General features: G+C 45.4%; 1 protein-coding gene across 1 annotated transcript in view; it reads left to right on the top strand.

Moving 5' to 3' along the window:
• The window catches only part of RPS19BP1 (ribosomal protein S19 binding protein 1), a 29425-nt gene extending 19534 nt beyond the window's left edge, over window positions 1-9891 (top strand). Inside the window, exon 4 of the mRNA XM_033934191.1 lies at window positions 9285-9891. Coding sequence (XP_033790082.1) covers window positions 9285-9431 — 147 coding nt within the window. The 3' untranslated portion in view covers window positions 9432-9891. The remainder of the gene's footprint in view (window positions 1-9284) is intronic.
• Window positions 9892-12476: the final 2585 nt, after the last annotated feature.

Here is a 12476-nt window from a genome sequence, read left to right as displayed (position 1 = left end):
CCACTACTAGCCTTGAACTGTCACTCTTGGGTTCTGTGTACTTCAGCTGTTACCTCCATGTTCTGAGATTGCGTTCCCCATCTGTTGCCACGCTGTCTCACCTGCTTCCTACAGCTGTTGCCGCATGGAGATGGATTTCCAGACGCCATCATTTTTCTGCTAAGGCTTCTCCTTACCTGGCCATTAGAGACAGTCCACACTTTCCAGTGGGTACCTCTTCTCCGGACTTTCAATGCTGGGCGCAGAAGGGCATTCATTATCTTTTTCATGTGCTTAAAGAGGAGAGCAAAATGATGCCCTTTTCGGACTTACAAAGGGAGTTCTCTCTTTCTCCGCGGGATATATTTCCTTACCTACAACTTCGTAATTACATATGGTGTCTCTGTTGAACTGATCTGACTGAAGATGTCCAGGAGGAATTAGGATTTTTATTTACTCTGCGGACTCAAAATAAAGTTACTCTAAGATACCATCACAGAGCTCTATTGGACTCTTCTCCAGCCCTTATGTACCGAGCTTATGCCGCAGCATGGGAGTCGGATCTTTCCATTACTCTGTTAAAAGCTACTTTCAAATCCTTTGTTCTTGCTATTCACAAGGTCACAATCCATGTAGCCAGTTGGGAGCTCCAGTATAAATTTGCTCTTCGTCTACATATATCTCCCCGCCGGGCCTATTTGGCTGGAATAGCTCAGACCTCCGGCTGTCTTAAGTATGGATGCCAGGAGGCAACTTTGGGACATATGTTCTGGCAGTGCCCCGGTGCAACACTTTTGGGACCTATTGTTGCAGGCCCTCTCTTCTCTTTGGAAGTGTGGCGTAAAGCTGGAGGCAAATGTCCTCTTTGATGTTTTCTCTCTGCAATCCCCTACTCTGAAGGGCTACCCTGCTTTTCTTCAACGAGCGATGCTTCAAGGAAAAAAGACTATCTTGTTGCTTTGGCTGGAGCAATGGGCCCCCACTCTTCACTTTGCTGAAAATGGAGCGCACCCAGCTCAAAACTCTGAAATCTTCAGCAGGCCAGCAGTTTATGCACATTTGGGGACCCTTCTGGAACTCCTTTTCCCCCGTCGCAAGGAGTAGACTTCTGAGATGCTGTGCACATCAAACAATGTATCTTCCTCTTGTCCTCCCTTTTTTTTTTTTTTTCTCTCTCTTTTATTTTCTTTGCTCCCTTGCCTTGGGATGGGTGGGTGGTTGGCTGGTGGGTGGGGGAGGATGGGATGGGTTAAAATTGTAAAATGTTTAAGCTTGCTATTTACTGGTTTTGATACTCTTTTTTTTCTGTATTGCTGGTTCACGTGTTGGCTGTGTTTGTTTTCTGTTGCTGAATAAATATGATTTAAACATAAATCTGAACACGACTGGACTCTACACAGGCAGTGTTTCAGCACCTAAGTACCTTCCTCAGGAGTCTACAATTTGACTCGGACATTAATAGTAATAATTCAATCTAAAATGATTTATTTAAAAAAATGAATCAATGCATAAGATAATTGTATAAAAATATTTAATCAGCTCTATTCATACATCTAAGCACATCCAATCCGATTCTTAGTCCCTGCCCAGTATATCACAGGATGCACCGGGAAGGGGAAGGTCTGTCATTTTGAAGAAGTGGGCCTGCCAGCAGGAGGGAGTGACTCTGTAAAGTTCAATAGAATGACCAAGATTTAATTCATATCTTCTCCTAATTGAACTCTGTTCAGAGACATGAAGGCAGTTACTACCGCCTCACCACCCAATCATTGCAGTGTTCAATATGGGTCAGAACAAATGCTGATAATTATTATTTGGGCTAATTCTTCAACTTATATTCCCATAGCAAATATCCCTCTACTTACCAAACTTCTAGAAACCATAGTTGCTACCCAGCTCTCCTCCTATCTCGAGAGATTCTCCATTCTTCACCCCTACCAACTTGGCTTCAGACCCTGCTTTAGCACTGAATCCCTCCTAGTTTCCCTAATTTCAAAGGTACAACAACTACACTCACGTAACAAATTCGTTGTCCTACTACAATTCGATCTTTCCGCTGCTTTTGATGTCGTCCATCACGACATACTACTTTACCAACTTTCCGAGATTGGAATCAACTCCACCGTCCTAATGTGGTTCTCAAACTTCTTACGCTCCCGTTCCTACACCGTCAACACAAATGGCACCATGTCCACTCCTTGGACTCCATCTTGTGGTGTCCCTCAAGGATCACCCCTTTCCCCTATTCTCTTTAACATCTACATGTCCTCCCTGAAACTCTTTCAACTATCCCCCCTTGAAACAATCTACACTTATGCAGATGACATCCTTGTCCTCCTTGAGACTGACCAGAACCTCACCAACCTCCACGAAAACATTACAGCTTGCATAATGAGACTCCGTGCCTGGTCCCTCTCGGTACAGATGAAACTAAACGAATCTAAAACAAAACTACTCTGGCTCGGCCCAAAATTCGAACACCTGCCCACACTTTTCACACTACCCACAGGCGATACACTACAGCTCGAGTTCTCATGCAAGGTCCTTGGTATCACTATCAATTCCTCTCTCTCCCTCAATGACCACCTCAACTCCTTGGCAAAATCATGCTTTTTCAGCCTTCACATGCTGAGGAAAGCTAAATCCTACTTCAGCCAACAACACTTTGCCATCCTTGTCCAATCCATCATCCTCTCCAAACTAGATTACTGCAACGCCATCTACTTAAATCTATCAAAAAAAAGTATTCTAAGACTCCAGCTAATCCAGAATACTGCAGCCAAACTGATCTTCTCAAAACGCAAGTCTGACCATGCCTCCCCACTCCTTGCCAAACTTCATTGGCTCCCAATAATCTCCAGAATCCATTTCAAATGTTCCTGCCTGGCTTTCAAGATCATTCACGGAATCCTGCCTCCTCTTATCCCACTGTCTTTCAACTCCTCCCAGTCCCGACTCCTCCAGAACTGCCCAAAGGCTTAAACTAGCCTTCCCCTCTCCACGCGGCATCCACTATTCAGGCAAACTGGGAAAATCCCTTCTCTTCAAAATCACAGGTCTTTGGAACGACCTCACCACCCCGCTGCGGAACCTGAGCTCCCTTCAGTTATTCCGCAAACAACTGAAAACCTGGCTTTTCAGCAAATTGTAGCTCTATCTTTCCCCCCTTTCTCTCCCCCCTTCTACACATAAGTTCATGTAATCCTTTTTCTTCTTCTCTACCCACTATTTTAAGTTCTTGTAAACCATGTCGAGCTCCATTCTCATGGAGATGATGCGGTATATAAACTTAAGGTTTAGATTAGATTAGATTAAATTTCAAGTTTAAGAGACTTAGCTTTTAAATCTTTCTAGTTCCGACGTGCCACGGGAACCGGCATTAAAATTCAACTCTTTTTTTAGGGTGTAGTCTCATAAACTTTACATGAAATCGCTTGTTTACAGACAGATTACTTCCTCTCCATACTCCAAATAATAATTATCAGCATTTGTTCTGACCCATATTGAACACTGCAATGATTGGGTGGTGAGGCGGTGGTAACTGCCTTCATGTATCTGAGCAGAGTTTGATTAGGAGAAGATATGAATTAAATCTTGGTCATTCTTTTGAACTTTACAGAGTGACTTTTCTTACAAATTGTATTATCCATTTGTAGTCACTCAACAGATAAGAATTGTTGAGCTTTTTGGCCCTTGAGTATTTTTTGACTGAGTCAGCAGGAGGGAGTGGGCATCCCTTCTGCCAGATTTTCATCTAAAAGGTATGGGTTTGGGGGGGGGGGGAGTCGCAGGGTCTCCGGCGGCAGAGGGAGAGTCCAGGTGGCCAAAGGTAGGAGGGACTGGGAGGTCCCGGCACAGCTTTTTTTTAATGGAGACAAATATTCCGTGTATATAATACACGCACAACATCTATGCCCATTAAAAAAACTGCTGTTCAGCGCTTTTTTAACGCTACTGGCACCTCCAGACCATAAGAGGGGCCTTAACCTGGACTAATCGGAGCCTTAGGCCTCTCCCCGGTGCATCCCAGGATGCACTGGGGAAAGGAAGGCCTGCCATTTTGAAGAAGAGGGCCTGCTGGCTGGAGGAAGTAGGCATCTCTCTGGCCAGTCATCATAAGCAAGGTATGAGGGAGGCACGGAGGGGTTGCGTGGTGGCAGGAGGGAGTGGGCATCTCTCCCACTACCAGGGGGGTGTTGGGGTGCGTTGCTTGGCAGGAGTGAGTGGGCATCTCTCCTACTGCCAGGAGTGGTATTGGGGGGCATTGCTTGGTGGCAGGAGCGAGCATCTCTCCCGCTGCAGGGTGGGGCGATTGTGCAACGCGGCAAGAGAGACAGTGGGCATCTCTCCTGCTGATCTTTATTTGGCTTTTTTTTTCCTGTCAGTGCCTGAGCCAATTAGCGCTCAAGTACTGATCAGAAAGTAAGGCAAATGACAGCTCAGACCTGTGGGCCGCAAATGTGTCACAACGAGGTTAGAGACTTGATTTAGACTGGAGCTTCCTCTTTAAAGGCAAATAGTAACAATTACCAAACATTAAGCATTTCCCAACTTTAATATCTCCTTAAAATACTTCCGTAATAGAATCTCAGGTGATAACAAATAAATTGAGGGAAAATGTAAAGCGCAAATTCTAAGTACATTCTCCATCATTTCTAACTTTGAATGCAAAACACATGAATCTTTAATTGCAGAAACAGAACTATTCTGGAATTATGCAACTTGAGCTTACAAATCCTGAAACCCGTTTGTCCAAACAGAAACATTTGAATCAACGTTAGTTAACTTGTCCACCATTTCTACTGAAAAAGAGACAGACTAAGAAATAACTGATTTAAGTAACCCTTCCATTTGCAAATTAAGAAGCCAAATATCTTTGCTTCATCCACTTAAGGGGCTTCTAGCTGAGAGTCCACTACCACAATTACTGAAGGTAATTTAACAAAGGAAACTGACTGAAGTGTAGCAGCAGTCCTCTCTTGAAGCCCCAAGAGGACTGGGGAACCTCTTGGGACAACCCTGCAATGAGAAGATTAGGTGGAGGGGGAGGAGTTATCTGGAGAACTGAGAGAAACTTCAATAGGAGGCAGGCCCTATGATCCAGGTGTTTTTTTTAGATTGCACCAGAACCATGTTTGTCCATTGAGCCAGAAGCAGAGTAGACATTTTTCAGCTTCACTGATCCTTTGCATGTTCCCACTCCTGTGAAAACCTCCAAGCTCCTTAGTGCTCTGTGGGGGAGATCTGGGTGTGTGAAGTAAGTGCCATAAGTTAGTTGTTCAAAAGGTTACTTTCGTGGGAAAAAGTGCATCTTCTCAACAGATTCCCCTTCATTCTGGCAATGGCAAAATCAACCACATACCTTTATGATGTGGGAACTAAAGTGGATCTCGCTTTTGGCAGCTAAAATTTAATGCTAATAAATGCAAGATCATGCATTTGGGCTGTAAAAACCCGAGGGAACGGTACAGTTTTTAGGGGGTGACGAGCGGAACTTGGATGTGATTGTATGTGATGATCTTAATGTGGCCAAACAGGTTGAAAAGGTGACGGCGAAAGCTAGAGGGATGCTAGGTTGCATAGGGAAAGGTGTGGCCAGTAGGAAAAAAGAGGTATTGATGCCCCTATATAAGACTTTGGTGAGACCTCATTTAGAATATTGTGTACAATTCTGGAGGCTGCACCTTCAAAAAGATATAAAAAGGATGGAATAGGTCCAGAGGACGGCTTCTAAAATGGTATGTGGTCTTCATCATAAGGCAGACTTAAAGATCTCAATCTGGAGGAAAGGCGGGAGAGGGGAAATATGATAGACGTTTAAATGCCTATGTAATGAAAGGAAGCTCTGGAATGAGGGAGCATAGGATGAAGTTAAGAGGAGAAATCTAAGGAAATACTATTTTACAGAAAGGGTGGTAGATGCATGGAACAGTCTCCCGGAAGGGGTGGTGGAGACAGAGACTGTCTCTGAATTCAAGAGGACCTGGGATAGGCACATGGGTTCTCTTGGAAAGGGAAAGAGATAATGGTTTCTGCGGATGGGCCATTTGGCCTTTATCTGCCATCATGTTTCTATGTTTAAGCACAGGTTATTCTTAGCTATTTGGAACACATGTATCAAATCTTGTCTCCAAGAGAAATCTTAAATAAATGGCATTTATAATAATTTGGGTTCATTGAAATGTTGTGTTGTTGGATTTGGGTTTATATCCCTTCAGGTTGGGTGTATTACTCAGTTTAGTTGGATTGGGGGAGGGGGAATATAAGGAAGCGTTTTTTGCTTAATAAAGTAGGAGGTTATAAGAAATAAGGCCTTTCACTTCAGTTTAGAATGAGTTGAGGGATTCATTTTAAAATTTATTCTCTGCTTGTTATTTGTATGGTATATGTAAGATTTCCATTCTGTTCTTATCTCTTGTCTTGGGATAATGTTCTACAAAGTTCCTTGTATCTTTATTAATATAAATGGATTTTAACTTTAAAAAGATGAAAATACTGAGTATCTGTGAATTACAGTTCATGTTCCAATAGCCTCAGTAGTGACCCACCTATACCCACTGAGTAGAATGCCCACAAGCAGCAGAAATGAGCTTCAGGGCCAAAATAAAACCACATTGTGTCTGGGTAACCTGCTTTTTTTCTTCAGACTGGCAGACTGAAAGGCTTTTTATTTAATATTGCAAGAAAACTCATGCCTACAACACAATGTTTTAAAATACTTTTTCAGATCAAAATCATTAGAACTTGCAAATAGCCAACTATCTACACTTCCAGTGTGGCCATTATTTGGCTGTGCACTCTCACATGAAAGGTCCATGTTTGATTTTCTATTACAGTGGTGCCTCACACAACGAACTTAATTGGTTCCAGGAGCAAGTTTGTTATGTGAAACGTTCGTTATGTGAAACGCGTTTTCCCATAGGAATACATGTAAAAAAAAATAATTCGTTCTGCAGCATAAAATATGCTAAGATGACATAAAAAAAGATAAATTTTTGGTTATTATTTTTATTTAGATACATCTAAAAACATAATTGTTTTTTAAAACAACACACATTTTTTAAATTTAAAGACAGACTAAGTAGAGTCTAATTTTACAGTGAGAGAGGGCAGAGTCTCAGCGGCAAAAACTGGGACTTAACTGTTCATTTTTTTTTTTTTCTACCGTGTTTCCCCGATGATAAGGCAGGGCCATCAAATAAGACAGCCCCCCCTTTTTAGAAAAAAATGTAAAATAAGGCACCCCCCCGCAAATAAGCCACCCACCGATACCTGCGCTTACCCGAATCGGGTGGTACGGTGGGTGACTCCGTGTGGTCCCTGGCACCCCCGACACGATCGGGGCAAGAGGGAGCTCAAGCCCTCTTGCCCCCCCGACTCCCCGACACGATCGGGGCAAGAGGGAGCCCAAGCCCTCTTGCCCCCCGACTCCCCGACACGATCGGGGCAAGAGGGAGCCCAAGCCCTCTTGCCCCCCCCGACTCCCCGACACGATCGGGGCAAGAGGGAGCCCAAGCCCTCTTGCCCCGCCGATTCCCCAACTCCCCGACAATATCGGGCCAGGAGGGAGCCCAAGTCCTCCTGGCCACGGCGACTCCCTAACCCCACCCTGCACTACATTACGGGCAGGAGGGATCCCAGGCCCTCCTGCCCTCGACGCAAACCCCCCCTCCCCCCAACGACCGCCCCCCCCCCCAAGAACCTCCGACCGCCCCCCCAGCCGACCCGCGACCCCCCTGGCCGACCCCCACGACACCCCCAACCCCCTTCCCCGTACCTTTCTGTAGTTGGCCGGACAGACGGGAGCCAAACCCGCCTGTCCGGCAGGCAGCCAACGACGGAATGAGGCCGGATTGGCCCATCCGTCCCAAAGCTCCGCCTACTGGTGGGGCCTAAGGCGCCTGGGCCAATCAGAATAGGCCCGGGAGCCTTAGGTCCCTCCTGGGGGCAGGGCCTGAGGCACATGGTCGGGTTGGGCCCATGTGCCTCAGGCCCCGCCCCCAGGAGGGACCTAAGGCTCCCGGGCCTATTCTGATTGGCCCAGGCGCCTTAGACTCCACCAGTAGGCGGAGCTTTGGGACGGATGGGCCAATCCGGCCTCATTCCGTCGTTGGCTGCCTGCCGGACAGGCGGGTTTGGCTCCCGTCTGTCCGGCCAACTACAGAAAGGTACGGGGAAGGGGGTTGGGGGTGTCGTGGGGGTCGGCCAGGGGGGTCGCGGGTCGGCTGGGGGGCGGTCGGAGGTTCTTGGGGGGGGCGGTCGTTGGGGGGAGGGGGGGTTTGCGTCGAGGGCAGGAGGGCCTGGGATCCCTCCTGCCCGTAATGTAGTGCAGGGTGGGGTTAGGGGGTCGCCGTGGCCAGGAGGACTTGGGCTCCCTCCTGGCCCGATCGTGTCGGGGAGTCGGGGGGGCAAGAGGGCTTGGGCTCCCTCTTGCCCCGATCGTGTCGGGGAGTCGGGGGGGCAAGAGGGCTTGAGCTCCCTCTTGCCCCGATCGTGTCGGGGAGTCGGGGGGGCAAGAGGGCTTGGGCTCCCTCTTGCCCCGATCGTGTCGGGGAGTCGGGGGGGCAAGAGGGCTTGAGCTCCCTCTTACCCCGATCGTGTCGGGGAGTCGGGGGGGCAAGAGGGCTTGGGCTCCCTCTTGCCCCGATCGTGTCGGGGAGTCGGGGGGGCAAGAGGGCTTGAGCTCCCTCTTGCCCCGATCGTGTCGGGGAGTCGGGGGGGCAAGAGGGCTTGGGCTCCCTCTTGCCCCGATCGTGTCGGGGAGTCGGGGGGGCAAGAGGGCTTGGGCTCCCTCTTGCCCCGATCGTGTCGGGGAGTCGGGGGGGGGCAAGAGGGAGCCAGGCGGAGAGAGGGCAGTTAAGCGCAGTGCCTGCGCGGAAGGATGCAGCTCGGGCGACTTCGTTGTGTGAAACGAAGTTCGTTGTACGAATCAAGACATAAAGTTCGTTGTGCGCAGCGTTCGCTGTGCGAGGCGTCCGTTATGCGAGGCACCACTGTACCTTGCTTGGGTAGGAAGGATGCAAAGGTAGTGTTCAGACACCCTAAGGAGAGGGGATGCAGGGAATTACTGTATATCTTCACTCAAAGATGACAACTAGTGTGGAGGGAGGGGGGTAACATGTAAGTTAAAAATAAATAAATAAAGGGGAAAACTGAGTAGCTGCAAAATGAAGGCTCAGATCCCAGGGCTGAGCTGAGAGTTTAAAGCTATTTATTTTCTTGTCCAGTATCCCTTCATGATGTAGTGTGGTAAAGAAGGAAAAAGACCATTAAACTGTTGTTTCTCTTCTCTTCCTTTTGCACAGATTGTAAGTCAGAACCAGGGCAGGAAGTCAAAAGATCATCCAGCAGAGAAAGACAAGAAAAGACAGGAAGAGAAGAGCGTCTTCAGTGAGGCAGATTTTCTGCGCTTTGAGAAGGAGTACTTTGGCGGAGGGGTAGGAGGCATCTGAAGAAAAGGAATTAACATCTGTCTAGAGCAAGGTTTTCAGAGGAGGGAAAGAGCTGGAGTTTGTGCCCTTCTCTTGTTTAAAGATTCTGTTTTAGGTAATAAGTGCTACATTGTGCTTTCTTTTGCTCACTGATCCAGTGTCGAAGCAGCTCCTGATTGGTGTAGCCCAACTTTACTACAGGAAGAGGCGGTCGAAGCAGACCGCAAGTGATTTTCTTCACCCGCCGGCACTGGATCGGAACCCCTGCGAATTTCGGGGGAGTACTGTATATAAGAAATTAAAATAAAAAAATAAAGGGGTGGTTGGCTAAAGAGGGAGGAGGTGGGGTGGTGGGTTTATTTAATTGTAAAACAATATTTTATACCTAGCTGGTAATGTCTATTTGAGTCTTTATACAAATACCAGTTTGTTGTAAAAGATGATTTTTTATTTTCATCCAATAAAAACGGTGTTAAAAGTTCACTCTGCTTCTTGACTAGTATTATGAATCTAAATCACATTAATTTAAATTAAGATTTAAAGCACTGGTCAGGAAAATTATGCACTGATTTAAGGTGAAACTGCAAAAGGAATATCTTCACATTTATTTTCACCAATAGTATCAGAACATAGTCACTTTCCCCCAATTTTACAAAACCGTAGTGCAGTTTTTAGCCCCAGCTGTGGTGGTAACAGCTCCAAGGCTCATAGAATTCATATGAGCATCGGAGCTGTGGCCAGCGCTAAAAACCGTGCTATGGTTTTGTAAAAGGGTGGGGGTTTATGTTCTAAACTGAGAATTTAAATAGTAACTCCAGGAGCCCATTTGAAAGATGTGTTTTGGAAAGCAGGGAATATTTGATTATTTACTAGGGGCAATTCTCTAAATGGTGCTAAAGATTAGGTGCCCAAAATCTGTACACCAAGATAGTATTAGTAATGACATCTGGGTGCCCAGATTCAGTTATAGAATAGAGCCTAGGTTGTTGCATGGGCACCAACACTTATACCATGTACAACTGGACCATTGCAAAGTGATATACTCTGGCCTGCACTTCGGATCCTCCACATGCTTCTAAGTTTGATTACATTACCCTATTGTTCAGCTGTTATCACTGGCCACTTATTGAGTACTGCATTTGCTTGAAGATACTTGCTTTGACTCAAGGCATTACACATAAGTTTTGCCTCTTACCTTGCCACACTGAGTGTTCCCTATATTCCACTAAAGATTGAATATTCATCTAGAATCCTGGGATTTGTTTTGGATTCCACTCTTTCTATGACAACCAAATTAATAACATATCTAAAAATAAATTTTTAGTTTACAGATGCTAAGGAGAGTTTGCAGTTTTTTTCATCAACATCATTTTACTATATTGGTTCAGGCTATAATATTGGCTTATCTAGACTATGCCAATTCCCTTTACATTGGTTTAAGTAAATGTAACTTGAAGAGATTACAACTTATTCAGAACACGGCTGCCAAAATAATTTATGGTAAAAATAAATATGATCATGTTACTCCATTGCTGAGGGCATTGCACTGGCTTCCGATATATTGGAGGGTTCAGTTTAAGTGTGCGAATGTGATTTTTAAGAGTTTATATGGGATATTTTCCCCATTATTTCCTCTTTTAATTCTTATCTTCAGTCTATGAGGAACATACATAAATTTAATTAATATTCCCTTCCATTAAAGGGATTCAAACTTTAGGTAGGCTTTCACATTCTTTGGCATTTACTATGGTGAAAATCTGGAATGATCTTCCTTCAGTTATTAGAACTCTCTTTTCGCTGACTTGCTTTAGAAAAACCTTGAAAACGTATCTGTTTACAAAATATCTTACTGATAAAGCACAGTTACTTACCGTAACAGGTGTTATGGTAAGTAACTGTGCTTTATCCCAAGACAAGCAGGCAGCCTATTCTCACATATGGGTGACCTCCAAGCTAACCAGAATGGGATGGTGGGAGTGTTGGCAATTTAGGAGAATAAATTTTGTAATACTGTGGCCAAAATGGCCATCCCATCTGGAGAAAACATCCAGTGAGAAGTGAAAGTATGAACTGAGGACCAAGTAGCAGCCTTGCAAAGTTCCTCAATAGGTGTAGATCTGAGGAAAGCTACTGAAGCTGCCATTGCTCTGACCTAATGGGCTGTGACTCTACTCTGTAGGGGTAATCCAGCCCGGGCATAGCAGAAAACGATACAAGCAGCCATCCAGTTGGAGATGGTACACTTAGAGATAGGATGTCCCAACTTATTTGGATCGAAGGAGACAAAAAGTTGAGGAGCAGTTCTGTGTTTTTTGGTGCGTTACAAATAGAAAGCCAAAGAACGTTTACAGTCCAGAGTATGAAGAGCTGATTCTCTAGGATAAGAATGAGGCTTTGGAAAGAACACTGGAAGAACAATGGATTGGTTGAGATGAAATTCCAAAACCTCTTTAGGGAGGAATTTAGGATGAGTATGGAGAACCACCTTGTCATGATGGAAAACTGTGAAAGGTTGATCAGCAACTAAAGCTTGCAGCTCACTGACTCTTCGAGCAGAAGTGAGGGCAATGAGAAACACCACTTTCCAAGTGAGATACTTCAGATGATCCATAGACATTGGTTCAAATGGAGGCTTCATCAATTGAGTAAGAAGAACGTTGAGGTCCCAAATCACTGGAGGCGGTTTGAGAGGAGGTTTGACATTGAAAAGTCCTTTCATGAATCTGGAAACCACCGGATGAGCAGAAAGGGGTTTTTCTTCAATAGGCTGATGGAAAGCATCAATTGCACTGAGATGGACTAGGATTGATGTAGACTTGAGTCTAGAGGTGGATAAGTGCAAAAGGTAGTCTAAAACAGAAGATAAGGAGGAATGTTGAGGCTCCTTATCGTGAAAAAAAACACCACATAGAAAATCTAGTCCATTTTTGGTGATAGCATTGTCTAGTGGTAGGCTTTCTAGAAGCCTCTAAAATGTCTCTTACAAATTGAGAAAACTGAAGAGGGGTTATGTTGAGAGATACCAAGTTGTCAGGTGTAGAGACTGCAGGTTGGGATGAAGCAGAG

Source organism: Geotrypetes seraphini, chromosome 2 (genome assembly GCF_902459505.1).
Source record: "Geotrypetes seraphini chromosome 2, aGeoSer1.1, whole genome shotgun sequence".
In the NCBI taxonomy this organism is placed as follows: Eukaryota; Metazoa; Chordata; class Amphibia; order Gymnophiona; family Dermophiidae; genus Geotrypetes; species Geotrypetes seraphini.
This window is presented reverse-complemented; position numbering and strand designations above follow the sequence as displayed.